General features: G+C 41.1%; 1 protein-coding gene across 1 annotated transcript in view; it reads right to left on the reverse strand.

The window, feature by feature from the left end:
- PREP (prolyl endopeptidase) overlaps positions 1-17,681 on the reverse strand; it is a 109,645-nt gene that overhangs the window by 14,782 nt on the left and 77,182 nt on the right. The window contains exon 11 of the mRNA XM_090279709.1: positions 2,251-2,387. Within this exon, the coding sequence (XP_090135835.1) occupies positions 2,251-2,387 (137 nt within the window). The remainder of the gene's footprint in view (positions 1-2,250; positions 2,388-17,681) is intronic.

Genomic DNA, 17,681 nt, shown 5'->3' on the forward strand with positions numbered 1-17,681 from the left:
GAACTCTTTCTGAGATGTGTGAATTTTAAATATTTTTAAAGAAACTTAGATGTTAAACTACAGGACATATAGTGAGGGGGTAGAGGAGGCGAAGGACACAGACTAGGAAATAAAAACGGAGAGCTCAAGGTTGGAGGATGTTTTCTAGAAATAAACAAGAAACCACAGCACAAATCACCTAGGTAAAAGAATTAAGTCCTCTGGAAAATGTGCATTTTATGTTTTTCTCCTCTTTCTACTCTGATCCTAAAAATGCTGAGTGACATCTATTCTTCTAGCTGCTGTTATTTAAGTTTAAATTGTCTTTGAGAACCACTTCTGAGAATGTTAGCATTCTTCCTTTTAGTCACTGGGAAAACCGTGGGCTTCTGCAACCTGGGAGGCTCTAGATGGTGTGAGTGCTAATTTCTTGGGTCTCGAGGACGGAGAGAAAAGGGGAGCTGGGGCAGGTGGTGAGAGTACAATTATACTAGATTGGCCAAATGGATTTTCAGTTGCTTGGTGTTTTCTTCAACATTGTTCATGCACCTCTGATGGCCTCTACTGAAACTATCAGGTGTATCTACTCGGTTCTGGGATGAAAATAAACAGTAAGGGGTGCTTCCTTACTCATCTCCCGATTCCCAGCAGAGCAGGTTTAATAAATCATGGAAGAATTTGTGCTTGTACCTTCGCAGCAGAATGAAGACAAGTAGTGTTAACTATAGATCTGTTCAGGAACCAGTGCTGTCTTGACTGTAGCCACACTGGGGACCACAGGGATGGGGCTCAAGGTACAAGCCTCTTACTTGTTCATCAGATGAAGCACATGTTCACTGGCCCTACATTCAGGCATCACTGTGACCTGAAACTGAAGCCTGAAGTTCATCACTTTGAGAAGAGGGGCAAACAATGACAAACTGTATTTTTTGTCGTAAGGGTTAGGTGTATCTAATGAACCAACTAGCTATTGCCTTGCATTCTTAAACTAATAGTCACAGAGAATAGATATAGCTTCTGGTTTTACCACACAGATATGGATGCTAATGAAACAATGAATCTCATCGCCTGGGAAATTTTGATTAGAGATGGGAAGCTTGTCTGTGGCCTCAGGCTTTGCCTAGGATGGTGCTTGGTAGAGAGGGAACATTCTAGAATGTAGAATGGCGATGTCATTGTACAACCAATGAAGAGCAACCATTGGTACACTCATAGGATGATGCCTCACAAATCTGAAAATATTGTTCTACATCATGATTTTACACCTTCATCAGCTCCTCGTTAAACAAAAGGACAAAATCAAACTCTTTAGCCAGATGTTCAAGACAATTCACAATCTGGCTGTAAACCACTTGAGGGCAGGGACCATGTTTCATACTTCATTAAATCCTAAGTAATTAGCAGGATGCTCTACTGATAGCAAGTACTTGAAACAATGTAACATTTTTTATATTTAAATTTGAGACAGCTGGTGGAACCTACTCTGAATTTATGTCCTGATGATAGTTACCAACCCATGAATTTCTTCCCAAATAAGAAAGATGAATCTGTGAATCAGATTTAATGGGAGCCACTATTTAGAAGTTGGCTTAAAACTGATCTTGCTGGTAGGAAATGCCTTGCTTTTATTAAAAATGATCAAAGCAAATTCCACTTTATACTATGAATGGGATAGTAAAATCAAGTCTGCAAATAACTGACAGGAGGCATTTATATAAATAATAACAAATATATAGATTTTTCTCCCTGAACATAAGTTACTAGGAAATAATCACAGAAACAGTGTAGAACAGGTTAAAATGAAGTAATAGTGTACAAAGAAAATATATTTATGGCTGAATGTTAAGACACACTATTTTAAGACTTGGGCTGCTGAAAAAAATATAATCATAAGCTGAAAAAAATCATTCCTTCTGGAGAGACTTAGGGCAGTGGGTGAGTAGTAAATGTCAACACTGAAGGTAAGAACTTCCTTTGTTCAAAACTCAATGCTATCAGCCTTCTGTAGCCTGGCAGCTAGCTATATCTTCAGCATGTACGTCCCAGACAACCTATTCTACCAAAGACACAAGATTAGCTTGTAATGACGCTGAAATTCCTGACCAAAAATGCATGTAGTCACACATAATCCTGCCTCTTTGCGAAAATGACAAGAAATATATCATTAAATATATTGGAAAAACATGATTTAATAGACTATGCTCTAGCTCCTTTCCACTGTATAGAGGGACTCAACTATATACTGAAGTGCCAAGAGTGTTCCATGCTTACCTGTAGTTGGGTGTGATGGATATGTTGAAGCCACCGTAGCCATATAAGAAAGCAGGATGAGAGCCATCCAATTTTATGCCCTTTTTATGCACGATAAACATTGGAATCTTTGTACCGTCCTTGCTAGGGTAGAAAATCTAGAACAAAAGAGCAGAATGGTTAGTCAACACTTGCATGCTCTTACACGGGAAGCATGCCCAGGTGGTAATGCTCTCTGCAAGACCTAGAGCAACACAGGGGAAATCCAGGAGCACTGAGGGTGTCTGATGCTGGAGTATTTTTCAGCTTTTATGGAGTATAGAGTATGGAGTAGTGAAAAGTGCATGAGTCTGAAAATAGGGAGACTTAAATTTGAATTCTTATTCCACAGCTATCTAGCTAGGTGACCGTAGGCATACTGTTTATCCCCCCTCAGCCTCAGTTCTTCATCTCTAAAATGGGACCTTCACAAGGCACAAAGAAAACACACATTTGTTTTCCGCTCCCAGCACTGGAAAAAGTGAGGATTGGCCATCCTACCCAACATTTCAATATGATTTCTCTTCTAGGAAACAAATTTCATATTAAACTTCCTTTCTAAATGTTAAGATACTCAACTTGCCTTCATTTTTCTATGTACAATTGTTAAATTAATGTTAGCAACACAAAATATACATTAGCTTAGGGAATAGATGAGAAACAATGTAGAAGTTCTATTATTCCAGGTCAAACACATTTCTCCAGTATTTTTAATTAAGGCTCATAAAACCTTCCTGAATCTGAGCAACCTCAGCAAGTTCAGTACAGATTTCTATATTCATTACTTTTAAGAGAATGAGGATTAGAAAGAGAACATTAAATGTGTTCAAATGATATGCCATAGACTAAGCGATAAACCACCAAATGCTAATAACGATAATGGCTTCTTTTGGACAGAAAAATCTGTAGATAGCTTTCGCTTTGGCCAAATACAGTTTCTTTTCCCTAACCAACATCTGGAGAGTGCCCTGCTCAGGAATGTCTTGCTGGCCTCACATCTTACAGTCAAGGACATAAGCCTTTACCCTTAGTGTGACTTGCAGCTGTATTTTAGCCAAAGCTTCTTAGGTAGCAGTTCTATTGTAGAGAGATGCTACAAAGTGCTTGGACACAAACTGTGAGGGGCAGATGAGTGGGGAGGGGATGAAAATTTGGAGAAATGCACGACAGGGCCACAACATGTATGTGCCTGTAAGCCTGGCAGTTTGTTGAAAACTGCCAAGAATAGTAACATAAAATGCATTTGTTTCTGACTTGGAGAGGAATACTGAGAAATGGGTAAACTCTACAGTTTAGGAATCATGGAGAATAGTCTACAGAGTTCAAAGTCATCAGAGGAACACAGTTTTATTTCAAGTTAATTCAGTGGCAATCAGCAGCCTCTAATACAGTGCAACTATGTAGGTGGTACAAGTAAATGCTGAGTAAGAGGAACACAATTCAAGTGATTGGCTGGAGCTAATGAGCTAAAACCCAGGGCTTTCAACTCAGACTTGGGGAGAATTTGGAGTACTCTAACGACAGCATCATGATTTTCTTCAGTGCCTTTGGCAATGAAATTGATGACTTGTCCAGCATCCGAACCTTCCACAGGCTTAAATGCCTCAATGTTAACATTCATCTTAAGACCTGTGCTTCCATCCCACCCATTCAAATATTTGCTGAGTCCATATGTGCCAGGCACTGCACTAAACACTGGAGACATAAAGATGAACAAGATGTGGATAGTTCCTTCCTTCATGGGACTTCAAGTCTGCAGAAGTAAACCAACAGGCACTACATACACCCATTGCCTTAGCATTACCTTTGCCCTTAGAACCTCAAACTCTTCTGCAAGGAACTCTGACATTCCCCCCATGATGCCCACTTGTTCTTTCACCACCTCCTTCCTTCCTTATTCCGGGGGCATTGGCCTTTTTCTTTTTTTAAACCCTTACTATGACATTTAGTCCCTTATACCTTGTCTGGCTGTCAGCCTCCCGCGGGCTTTCTTGCCCAGCTTGGAACCCTTGGCCAGCCCTTTAAGTGTTACTAATGCCTAAAAACCCTCTTAATCCTAACCTAATCCACTGGATTCCTTTTCCTCTGGGCTGCTGGGCTCTCAGGAAATGCCAACTCGCTTTACGACAGATGGACAACACTTGAACTTATGCCTTATGTCTCCCTGCCCCTCAATTAATTCCTTACGTTTTCCTTTTTTTTTTTTTTTTTTTGCTTTCTATGGCTTTTTAAAATTCCAAAATCAATTTCAGAGTAGTTCTTTCCAATGTTTTCTGTTTTCTTCCATTCCCAACACCGCCCATTTGAATCCCCTACTCTTTGTATCTGGCCACCTACTAGGAGTTCTTAAAAAGCTTTCTTTCGGCCAACTTCACTCACTGTCTACAACCTCAAAGAAGGATCACTCAGCCTTGGTTCCATTTCTTACCGACTCCACGACTACCTCACTCTTCCAATTACAACTTTCTTTTTGTATTTTCTTCCTTTCCTTGGCACACAAACAGACTCAAATTTCTCCTATACGATTATATGTAACAAAACCAAAACCTTTTGTATTGCCCTGTCTGCCCCTCAAGCTAAATTTCCATCTCCCCCTTCTTTCTTGATCAATCATATCCACAGTAACCTATACCCACAACTCACACCTTGTCACCTGCTCATTCCTCTGTCCTGACCTCTGCTCTTTCCAACGGCACCAATGAACATTTTTTTGTCTTTTTTCTTGTCCCTCCATCCCTTCCCACCCAGTGATGTATACCCTTCCCAACCTTTCCTATGTTTATAGAGATACAACTATTTATACTTATTCACACACAATTATATGTGACTTATTATTATATGGTCATTATTTTATGAGAATACACAGAATCTGGCTAAACTGGGCTACCATTTATTTCTCCCACTCCTCACTTAGCAAGACATCATGGAATTCTTTCCAGGTTAAAGCAACCAGATTCATCTCATTAAAAAATGGCTGCCTAGTATTTCATTGTATAGATGTACACAGATTTATTTAACCATTTGCTCAGTGATAAAATACTCAGACTATTCTTTCTTTCTGTTATCAATGATGGAATACATCCTTTTTAAATATTATGTACTCATGCTATGATTTCTGTAGGATATATTCTTAGATATGAGACTGCTAGATCAAAGTGTATGTGCATTTAAAAATTCAAAAGATTCTGACAAATAATTCTGTTAAAATGGTGTATCAACTTAAACTCCTAGTGACAATGATTACCTGGGTGTCCATTTCTCACCAGCAGTGGGTGTTCAAATGGATTTTAACTTTTGCTAGTCTAGTAGGCAAACAGTACCATCTCATTATTGCTTTAAGATTCATTTTGGAGACTCTCCCAGCAGCATGTCAATGCTACTCCACATCGAAAACCAATAACATTAAGCACAACGAGGCTAAGGAACCACACCCCCTGTGAAGTGCACACTGTTTTGTGACAGATGACAGCGATGGGTCTTTTCTGAGCAGTTGCAAGACTGTGCACATGGGAAAGAAAGCTGGTGTCAGTTCTTTCTCAGACCTGGGGAATTAGGATGATAATTCCAAATTCTGAAGGATTTAAAATGTTTCAGATACAAGGAGAGATAGTCATTCCGCGACCTCATCTAGCTGGTCATCATTCTTATTTTCACAAATGACAACTCTAAAATCCACAGAAATAAAACACCTGCTATGGTAACACTGCCGCTTAAGGAAAATGAGCACTCAGGTCTCTCAAGTCCCTGGTCCTGAGTTTTTTCTACTGTATCACAAAGTAATTCTCTTCAAGTTTTGACTTCCTTGTAAATATCTTTATGGGATTAATATGCAAATTTTTGAAAATGTTAGACCCTTTAGCATATATTTAATATATTTCTACCCTTTCTCCCTTGACACTGGTTACTCATCTCTGGGTATTTAGGAGACAAATACTCTGTCAGATACTATGCCTTCTTTGCTTTTCTGTTTTTGTTACCCTCTTGAAAAGGAGACTCATTCAAGTATGTGAAAAGCCATGCTCCAGATAAGGGGGTATTTATTTATTTATAAGTAAAATGGGTCTGCTTGGAACGATGATCCTTTTCCACACACTATTCAGTGTTACCATCTTGAAGACAGATTATTAAAATAATAAAAGCCCCACCACATCCTGTCATGCTGTACTACTAAAAATACTGAGTTTCAATAGTATTTTTAAATGGCTTTACTGACACAATTAATTTCACAAATGAAACAAAAAATGCTTGAGAGAACCATAAAGAAAGTGCCCCCAAATTTCTAAGTAAATTTAAAGCAGCTTCTGATTTTGTACATTTAAAACCATAATTTAATGAATGACTGCTTAACAGATATGAGCTCATAGATCTTTGAGCTGAAATCCTTTAAATTAAAAAAGGAAAACTACTAAGGAAAATAGAGAAAAGATTGTGTTTATATAAAGTACATAGTCTAAAATGTCAGAAATGACCCATCTTTATTACCAAGCATGACTTTCCATAGACATCACCAGATAGAATGTGATTTTACTCTGGCAAGGTGTTTTGGCACGAGACAGAAGTCACTGGATAGGTGTATCCAGCTGTCGTAGCATCTGAATATGGTTTCAAAGAGGTGAAATAAAACCATCTGCCTTTGAAGGCAAAAGAGGAGCAAGTAAACATAGCACATCAAGGGAACATTACTATTTTTCAAGAGAAGGACTCTAGTTATGAAAGATCAGCTATCTCTACTGAAATGATTACTTTTTTTGAGAGGAATACATTTAGTAACATAATCAATATTGTTAAGACACTCAAAGATGTGCAACCACTCAGGTTCCTGAAAACAATCTTCACCCTCACATTGGACCTAGTTCAGGTTTGGTGCTATCTGAGGTGAATAAATGCCAGGACTTGCATTATTATCAGCAATGGGGACATGCTCGGCCATGAAAGACCAAGGTAAACTGCAAAGGGCAAGCCCTTCGGGGAGAAGAATGTCTGGTGATAGGAACTCCTACCTAATTTTAGAGCCTGTCAGGTTCAAAGGAGAATGTTCATAAAAGGGTGTTGAGCTTCCCTTTTTATCAGTTGAATGAGGACACTTGTGTGGCCTGTACTGAATGTGGCAAATACATCTGTCAAGGAACAGAGCTGCTCAGAAATCCTGCGGTCAACACAAGCAGGGAACAAGACATGCCATCCCCTGAAGAACTGAGCAGAAGGCCACCTCTGTGCTCCCCTCTTCTTGTAAAACAAGCTGTTTCTGGAGAACTTCCTAAGACTTTGAGCAGGCATTGCAGACTTCTGTATTGTGCTTAGGTGAAAAATACTAGTCTGGCACTAGGAAGTTATTATCCCATCTATTTTCCAGGCATTTAACTCTGTTAAGAGTCACCTTTAGGCAGACAATATAAAGGGAAATTTCCTTTATATTTTGGTTTACTTTTCAAAGGATGGCTGGAGATTTCTGTAACACTGGAGATTTAAAATTTCCATGGAGCACCTCAAGAACAGCAAAGTCAACCTATTAAAAATATATTTTATTTTTGGAACATTTCTTGAGCACTAACAATGTGCTAAGTACTATTCTGATAGCCTGTGCAAATGCATCAGCTCTCTAAGGCTTGGCCATCTGTTCTTTTGATAATAAACCTGTTCACTAGAAGTGAAATAGAAAGTGGAAGGTTCTGGACACAAGAAAGGACGGTGGTAGAGGCACATCTGGATCTTGGGCTATGGGCACTTTGATGAGTTTATTTTTACGGAATTCAAGTGTTTTAAGGCAGAAAGACATGCAGGGCTATGATGAATATGACTTGAATGGAGAATATAAAAGCTGTCTTCAGTTCTATTGCTCTGATTTCTTTGTGGTCAATGCAAACACTGAATCAGACATTTTCACTGAAGTGAAGGCCCTGCTACATGCAGAGGTCCAGAGTGAGCAGCACTGCATCGAAGGGTGTGCTTGCAGAATGTGTAAGTTGCCCTGCAATAAGGCTCACTATAATGAGAGTTAAACTGCATGTGGAATGCACATGTGTTTGTTTTCCTCTTCATGAAAAGAGCAGGATAAATCCATCATCAGGGGTTATGAGCTCTGCACTATTTGCATTCAATAAACATTTGCTGAATGAATAAATGAGTTAGAATTGCATATGAAACACTATCTTTCTGATCTCCAAATACCTAACCCAGTCTGCCTCAGTTCTTGAGGCTCAGCATCATCTTGGATGCCCCTCACACACCCTCTTCTCCCCACCTGTCTACATGGCAGCCTTGCCATCTACCAGGTCTCCTGCTTCCAATCGGGGCACCTGTTACTGGATTACTCTCCCTGACATCTTCCTTTTAAACTAAGCCACTCCCTATTGGAAACGTGGAATACCTCCCCATTCTCTACAAAACCACATTTAGACCAGCAATGAAAACTCTCCACTCTCTGCCTTCACTCTTTGTGAATTTTTCTCAACCTCAACTGTCCTCTCCACTGAAACTGCTGTTTCACACCTCCAGAACCCCTGATCCCAATGTTGCATGACTTATAGACTACAACATGACCAAAAAGGAAAAATAAAATTAACTGGCTTTAGGCATTCACTTGTTTGACCCCTTCTACTCCCACCCAATGTAGGCATCCCCAAGGCTACATTCTTAGGCAGGTTCAACCTCTGCATGGCTATTTCGAGTACTGAGAAAGAACTTTACAACAGCATAAATGACTGCTCATTTCACTTTGGAGCCTAATTGTCAGAAAGTTCTTCCTTCCCTGAAAACATCAAAATAACTGAAAGTATGGAAAACAAAAGTTAGCCGAGGCTCTGGAGACAGAACCTAGTGATAATAAATTTCTATATAAGCTAATTATCAACTAAAATTTCCATACATTTAAAAACAAATATTAAAATACCTGTCAGTTAGTTTCTATATTTTTCACAATAGAGGTTTCCTTAATCCTTATTTTGGTCAAAGTATGCTATTTATCATATTTTATTTTATTTTTTTTAAAACAATTACATAGTTCTTAAAATGTAACAAGCACTATTCTAAGGGCTTTATAAATATTCCCTCATTTTAATACACATATGAGATCTACACTATGAACACCCCCCATTTCTTAGAGGGGGTCACTCTTACCAAGAGAAGTAATTAGCCCAAGTCATAGATCTCCTAAGGGATGGAGTCCGGATTTGAACATGGGTCGTCTGACTCCAGACTCAATGCACTTAGTCACCATAAACAAGGGATCAGCAAATCCCCTGGCACCTCCTCCAGGGGTACCTCCTGAACCCTCCATGGCAGGGTTGTGCCCTCGTGTTTCTCCCTTCTGAGACTATGAGTCTTATTTTCTTCTGTACCTTGAATGGTACTTGGAAGACAGTAAGCACCTGAAAACCAAAGCTAGATAAAGGCATAGATAAGTGTTCAAACTTGACCCTATGCTCAATCAAACAGCATAAGAGTATTTTAAAAGGCAGTTCATTAAAAAAAAAATCCATACAAACAGAGCAATGTAGAGTCTGGCATCAAAATGCTTGTAAGCTGAGGAGTAGTAAAATACAAATTAACTCTGGTTGAGGGACGTAGAAGGCTACATAAGCATGGATAAGGTTACAAATTTCCAATTTATTATTAATGAAAAATATTTAACAGCTGACATTTTCCTTATGCAGAGCTCTTAATCTATTTCAGCAATGCCGTGGCAGAGGGGCTCCATGGCTCTTCAACTGTTAAGTTATGTAGTTTACTGCCTGAGTCCGTACCTGCATCATAAAACCGGACAAGAATACCTGAAAGCCATTCCAGATCCTCATTAACTCAAAACTATAGCAGACTGCTTATTTATTTTATTGCATTAGAAAAATATAATCAATAATCAAAATGTTGAAAAGACAAACTCTGGGCAGAATATTCAGTAACGGAACAGAAAAAAACTGCACAGCTTTAAAAATCAGTGGCTGGTAGTTATGCACTCCTTCCAAGGGTCAACTAAAGAGAGACAGATTTTAGTGAGGAGAAGGGAGAGCCGTGTGTGCAATCAAGCAGCTCATGGTGGGGGTGGGCAGGTGGGTGCGAGTGGGGACGAAGGGAACTGCGTAAAGCAGAGCATGGCCCTGCACTGAGGCTAACAACGACAAAAGCCCAGGAACTAGGAAGCTGGCATGGCTGTCCAGGTACCATTTGCAGTTTGTACAATACAAGGGGAAACTGAGATACAGAAAAACTCTGTGAGAAGCAAATGTACACAGTTTTATTGCAGAAAAACGAGTAATCAGAATAGTGAAAAGGTGAATTTGGAAGTAAATTCTCCGGCACAGACATTTAGGTCAGTTTTGGTTGGACATATCTAATGCTGTTAATACACTCTGATCTACTTACCTAGACTCTCTCAGACAACACAAATACAAATCACCAAAATGAAGCCCTCAGGTGAGTTAAGAGGCGAGAAAGAAACCCGTGATGGAAGACTGTGAGTCACGTAAACAACAATCAGCTCATGAGCACCCAACGGTGCATTTCACCACCCCCACTAGAAAATGTGGACCAGGAGTGGATGAACTCTGGTGAAGGCAGGTGCAAAGAGGTGGTCAATTAGAGGAGACAGAACTAGAGGCTCAGAGGAGCATCACAAGTAGCTAGCGGTGGGCAATCACTAAGGAGTGGAAAAGAGGAAGGGGAAAAAAATAAAGGCAAATTGGGAACTTCAGAAATTCTGCTGGGAAGGTACAGGCCAAATCCTTCCATGATTTACAAAGCAAACCTGGCAGTAGAATAAGAGTAGCAAAAATTTCATCAGTGAAACTGTATAGTTTTTTATACCTCATTTACCCCAGTACTATCATGACAGAAAGAGCTTGCCTATTCATTTTAAAATGCGGAAATAATATATTTTTAATTATACACTTCTTTATTATTACCAGTAATCAAGGCGACATTAAGGTAGTAAAAAAATCAAAATCTAAGAAAAATGAAAGCTTCAGATGAATAACTGGATCATGTTCATGGACGATCTAGAAAAGAATGTCATGCTGTTCTGATAATAGATGGCATTCAGGATGGTGGACAGAGAACATTTGATGATTATGAAGCATCAGCATCTCTGTGCAGAAAAACTGCTACAAAGCCAGCACTGCGTACAAAACCGTGATTTCACTTAGTGAATTTTGTGTAGTATCTCTACTACTTAGTAACTGACACACAAGGCCCAGGGCTGTAAGGAGACCCCCTGCCCCATTCGGTTGGAGGTAGCTGGGCTTGCTGGCTCCCCTCACAGCCTCTTCAGTACATTGCTACCTGACTTTCGCTGGCTGCTCTCAAATGCTCATGGCTAATCCCAACACTGCACACTATGTCTCCCGTGACTTCTCTATAATACCAGGCCACCCTCCTTGAAACTTCTCTGGCTCCCATGATGCAAGCCCCTCTCTCCAATTCCAACTAAGTGTTAGTGCTTCCTTAAGACTATCCACACCATTGGGGTTTTCAAGCCAAGCCCACTGGTTCTTCAACAACCACCCTGTCAGCCTTCACAATTCTCCCTGACCCCTAACCCTATTCTTTGAGCACCTGGTAGACATCAGTGCGTTTAGCGCAAACCCTTTCAAGCTTCCCATTCTAGAGGGGATAAAATCCCTCCCCATTTTGGTGCATACCAGACCCTTAGGGTTTAGAACCCTCTCCTTTTCCAGGCTCATTTCCCACCCTGGGTTCCAGCCATGGTGCTTCTATACAAACTGTCCTCCCTCCAGAGCCCTTCTCCTGTCTGCCCAAAGCTCCTTTCCTAGTAGCCTCAGTCCAAGGAGCAGTCAGATGCTCCTCCTCCTCTGGGTTCCCACAGAACTGTGATCAACTGCCATACAGCTTTCCTGCCACCATATTGCTAAAAATGTTTGATTACATTTTACATTCCCAGCACTGCCAGATCACAAGGCAGTAGCTTAATCAATGTTTGTGAAATAATTACACAGTTATTAACGTAATCTTCTCACTTGACAATTCCATTTTATTGAAATTATTATTAGTCAGTATAACTATTGTCTTAAGTACCCACTGAGGCACAGAGACTTCAGAACCTCACTTAGACTAGCAGCTTGGGAGGACATTACAAGAAATGTAAAGAATGAAGACGATTAGGATCATGCATATAAATAATAAGAATATTGAGAAGTGAAGAAGGAAAACTAAATGCATGAAATAAGAAGCTGCTTTGGAAAATATTAGAAAAATCAAAGGGAGAAAATTAAACTAACAAAGTCTTAAAAAAGTAATAAAAAAAAATCCAAAGGAATGATCACAAACTTTCATAAAATGTAAGGACTGGGTTAATTGAATTTACATGTTAGAAGAATTATTTTTTATAGGTCATCTTGTCCAAAAGGTTCTCATTGTTGTAAGCAGGCAACAATGAAATAAATGTATTCTAGAAAAATATAAAAAATTTTTTACTTTGATGCTCTAAGAGGGAGGGGCAGTATTATTTCCTGCTTTAGTCATAGACCATAACCCAAAATATTCTTTAAGACCAGATCATGCAAAAAATCCCACAGAAGTAAAAATGGTAGTAAACATTCATTTTCTGATAATATTTGTTGGTTTTGAATGGACAGGACCAATTACCATGGGAGAGGAGAGGAGAGGCAGATGGTCCAGCATAGAACTTTTACAGAAAGTTCTTTATAGGTTTCTGGCCATCACTAGATGATATCAGAATGTATTATTTATCATGGCCTATCTCACTCAAGTATTTATATATGTCTATTCTGTGCTCTGGGGACACAGCAGGAGGCAAAACCGCTTTCTAAAGAACAGGCCAACAAATGAAAAGATAATGTCAACTGGTGGTAAGTCCAATGGGGAGACAATCAAGCTGGCTACAGGAGGAGGGGCAGGAAGGGTTGCTGTCTGACACTGGAAGGAGAGGGAAGGGGTTCTGATCAGTGCAGAGATCAGAGGACATGAGGGAGTGGGGGTGAACGTGGCAGGCAGAGAAAGGGAGGGGCAGTACTGGGGTGTGGGGAGTGCATGCTCACTCGCAAACAAAGCAAGGAAGCCCGTCCAACTGCAGGTGAGTGGCTGAGGGAACAGGGCAGGGGCTGACTGTAGGGTCTGTGGGCATAACTCACAGCTGGTCAAACTAGCAGACTAATGTAATTACGAGGGACACGTGATTTATTAAGAAGCCACTTTATCCTATGAAACAATGGCAAATAGTCACTTCCTTTTGACCACTGATCTCAGAACTGGCTGCCCTGCCTGCTAATACTGACCCCAGCCAGAAGAGCTGCCTGCTAACGTATCAACAAGAACATAAATCATTCACCCAAACTGATACCAGCACAAACTCTCAATCCTGTGGGGATAATATGTTTGCAAGAGGCTATACTTCATCAAAGTCACCCCAAAGAGAGTTTTCTAGATCACAGTGACATGTTCCCACTGAGGAAAGAGCATATGACAGGCACTCTAGCAGAAAGGGCCAGTTTAATCTCTGCCATAAACCAGCCCTGCTACTGGCCCTGCAGTGTGGGGCAAGCGCGGAGACGTGGAGGGTAGTCACGGAGGACCCCAGCTCTCCCAGAAGGGCTCTATTCTTAAAGGCTGGGGGAGAGAGGGGCGGGTCCTGAAGGGGTAAGACAAAAAGCCAGGTGATCAAGGAGGGGACGGAGAGAGTGGGTGGAAAGATGGAGCATGAAGATGGGGCAATGCCCTAGTGGCCTGCGACTGCCCCCACGCCGCCAGCCCCATGCTGCTTCCCTGCCTCCGGCAAGGTCCTGCCCTCCTCTCACAGACCCCTAGGCATCTGAGAACTTCCTGGACAAAATGTGTCGAAAAGGACTAATGGAGGCCCAGAAGCACAGGCAGAATCCCAAAAAGCCCAATGGGAAGCAGGTCTGTAAGCCAAGGCTACATAGATCAGCCTGCCGTTAACATCAATTCAGGCCAAGCAGAAGCTTGACTGGCAGTTCTATATTCAGTAAGAAGGAAAATAAACATTACTTAAAATACAGTGTGTTGACAAACTCTCCTACAATTTTGAGTCTGCCAGAGAAAATAATAAGATCCTTGGAGGAAAAAAGGTGACTGACTCGAGCTGTATTTTCAAAGAAAATACTTGGAAAAATGAAAGCTTAACATCATGTCCAAGGATGGGGCCAGGTACAAGGCAACCCCCCTGTTCCCCCAAGGCCTACTCTGCCTGTTCGGGGGGAGGGGGGGCTGGTGGGTGAGTCCCATGTGTCCTGTTCTCTCCTTCTAGCTCAGGAGGATGGCCCTCACCATCTGTCCACTCTGGAGCTGGTTTGTCCTCAGGACACAGTGTTGACCAATGATGTGACTGGGGGTGGGGTGTGATGCTTCTAAGACAAAGGACTGTGAGCCACCATGGGATGTAAAATGCTTCCTGTGCCCCAAGGACAGGCAAAGGTTGGGTGGAGAGGCTCCTCAGGCTGGGTCCAGGGGGAGCACCATCTGATGTCTGATTAATAGCACACAGGAACGTGATGGACACTTTTCTGACTTCAAGCCCATGAGTTCGGAGGTGCTAGTTAAGTGCAATGACCTAGCTTATGCTGAATGATACAGAAAAGAGCAACCAGGAAGAAACCCATTCATAAGAAACAGAAAATTCTAATTCTCAGTTTCTGTGCATCTTTCCATTACTACTCTGAGTATGCAGCAAAAATGTATATATTTCAAAATTTCAAAACTACTTAAAAAAAATCCTTACCAGAGGCTATGTTTATTGATTTGAGAGAGAGAGGAAGAGATAGGGAGAGACAGAAACATCTATGTGAATAGAGAGAAACATTGATCGTCTGCCTCTTGTACACGCCCTGACTGGGGATTGAACCCACAACCTAGGTATGTGCCCTGACAAGGGATGGGACCTACAACCTTTTGGTGTACAGGACGACACTCCAACCGAGTCACCTGGTCATGGCTCAAACTACTTTTTGAAACTCAAAAATTGTTACAAGAAAAAATAGGAAAGAAGATAGAGAAGTCAGGGCCTAAGAAATCTCACAGAGGGAAAGTAGGAGTTAGTACTTAGGGTTGCAGCTCTGAAGCCCCTCGTCACTCCCACACCCAGGTTCTCTCTCTTCCCTCCTAGAACAGAGGAAACATCACTCTTTATATGAAGGCAGTCTCTCCACAAGGGCCTGGGATCCCCTCACCTTCTCAAGAAACTCGGCTTCTATGGTGGGTCCCTTCCTACTAGAACCAACCCATCAACACACCAAAATAACCTGGTTTCTCCCACTTTAATAATACCTGCCACTAACCTCATGCACCCCTCATGCCTATGCAATTCAGCTTTCCCAGTTTGCGCACATATGTGGTTCTGCATTTCCCTTTCCTCTCAGACGTCCCCCACTATCCTGAACTTCCTGCCACAAAAGCTATGGAAGGCTCCATTTGTAAAATGTTTTATGAAATTAAAGCCTGATTTTTTGGATTATTGTGTCTTCTTAGCACAGCTTACAAGTTATTCTGCAGATAGAAAACAACAAATTTGAAATGTAAACTGGAGGGAGAAAGATATAAGTCACAGCTATTAAAGGTCAGAGATGTTCAGGTAACCTACAAGAGAGGATTTGTTTCTTAAAAAAATTTAAAAAGGTTTAAAATATAATCTTTTCAGACTATAGCATGAATACAAGATTGTTGTAACTAGAAAAATAATGCAATACAATAATGTTTGAAAGCAAAGCTAATCTCCCAACTCCTCAATCCCACTCAGCCATAGGAAATCTATATTATGAACAACATGTACACTTCTCCCCTTTCTCAATAATCCCTGTTCATCCACTATCTGCCTTCACTGCTCACTGAAAGTGCTCCTGTCAAGATCACCAAGGGACGCACTTTGTCAAGTCCAAGAACTCCTCTTCCTACTTTATTTGTCCAACCAAGCACAGAGTCACCTGCCACTCCCTCCTTTTACTACCTTTTCCTTCCCTCCCCGGTCCCCTGGTCTGCAATTTGGTTTGCTGCTTTTCTTCGCACCTCCCTACTGCTTCTCAGGCTCCTCTGCTGGCTCTTCCTCTTCCCACTAGCCCCTAGATGTCAGTCCTGAGCCCTTCTTCTTTCATGTTCCCCCTTGTGATCCTGTCTTTGCCCCTGGATTCAGCTGTACACTTATGCTGAAGATTCTCACCCTTATAACCCAACTCGAACCTCTCCTTTGACTGTAAGACTCAAATACCCAACTCCTCTACCCAACTCTTGATGCTCTCCTTCAACCATCCCTGCAAAGGCGCCCCTCACTGCCCCGGGTCCCACCCCAAGTCCTCCGTGCCATTCAGGCTCGCCTGCCACCCGAGCCCTTGCCCAGCATGCTCAGCTCACTTCTGCCTGGCTCTCCTTCCTTCTGTTCCATCCTGCATTGCTCATTTTCTTTACTCCCTTTTCATTCTTCAACCAAGTCCCAACTCCTGTAGAGAAGCTTCTTCCTGCCCTTGGGAACTCAGTCCAGAGCAAAAGACAGGGAACCTGTGTGCCTCCCTGTTTAGTACTGTCATGATGCCTTCCTCTTCATGATATTTTACCATCACATTTACCCTTATTATAACATTTCTAATCTGCCTCTTACTTTCAGTAAACCCAAGGAGTAAACAGAGAAAGATCCAGTCTACTTCTCTAAACCCAGGTGGAAATGGAAAAATTTTCCTCCCTTCTTCAGACCAATGAAGTTAGGCAGTAATGGTTTTGCCTCCAGGGAGATAATGAAGTATTGGCGGTGCTAAGTCTACTTTTACTCACCCCCATCTTCCATGGACTGTCAGTGTAACTCCAGGCAAAGGGGAGGAGAGAAGAAATTGTGTAGCAGAAAGAGACCCCACACTAAACTCCTATGGTCTCCTTATCTTTTGTCCTAAAAGATAGAGCAGGAAGCCAAAGAACATTTGTCTAGTTGGCAACCTACAGAAGATGTACCCCTGGGGCTTAGGACTGATACCATCACAGAAAAGCATGGAAAGATCACCCCCAACTCTCTCCTGATAAGCCTTCTCAATGCAGAGAAAATCTAAACAATTACACTGGGGAACACAATTTTTATTGAGTTAGAATTGACTAACTTTTGGCATCTGAATCCAAAAATGACCCCAGTTTTTCTCTATCACACCAGCTTTGTAAGATTCAGGATATCCTCTCTTTGTCCCCAAAATCATACAAAATGTACATACAAAGGAAAATAAAGAAAAATATTACCTGAATATACTGTTTATTTAGAGTTATTTTATTTATATAAAGGCTATATATTGTTACTGTAAGTCAAATTGTGTACAAGTAGTAAAGTTCTGCTACCAAACATACATATTAAGGTATTTTATCTTTTCAAATGACAGGCTAGGAAATGCCAAAGTGAGATACTTGAAACAGTCTCCTTCAGTTGGCAAAGATTTAACAAGTTGCTTCATGAGACCCAGTTT

The sequence above is a fragment of the Furipterus horrens genome, unplaced genomic scaffold (genome assembly GCF_987537825.1).
Source record: "Furipterus horrens unplaced genomic scaffold, mFurHor1.1.pri manual_scaffold_6, whole genome shotgun sequence".
Classification (NCBI taxonomy): domain Eukaryota; kingdom Metazoa; phylum Chordata; class Mammalia; order Chiroptera; family Furipteridae; genus Furipterus; species Furipterus horrens.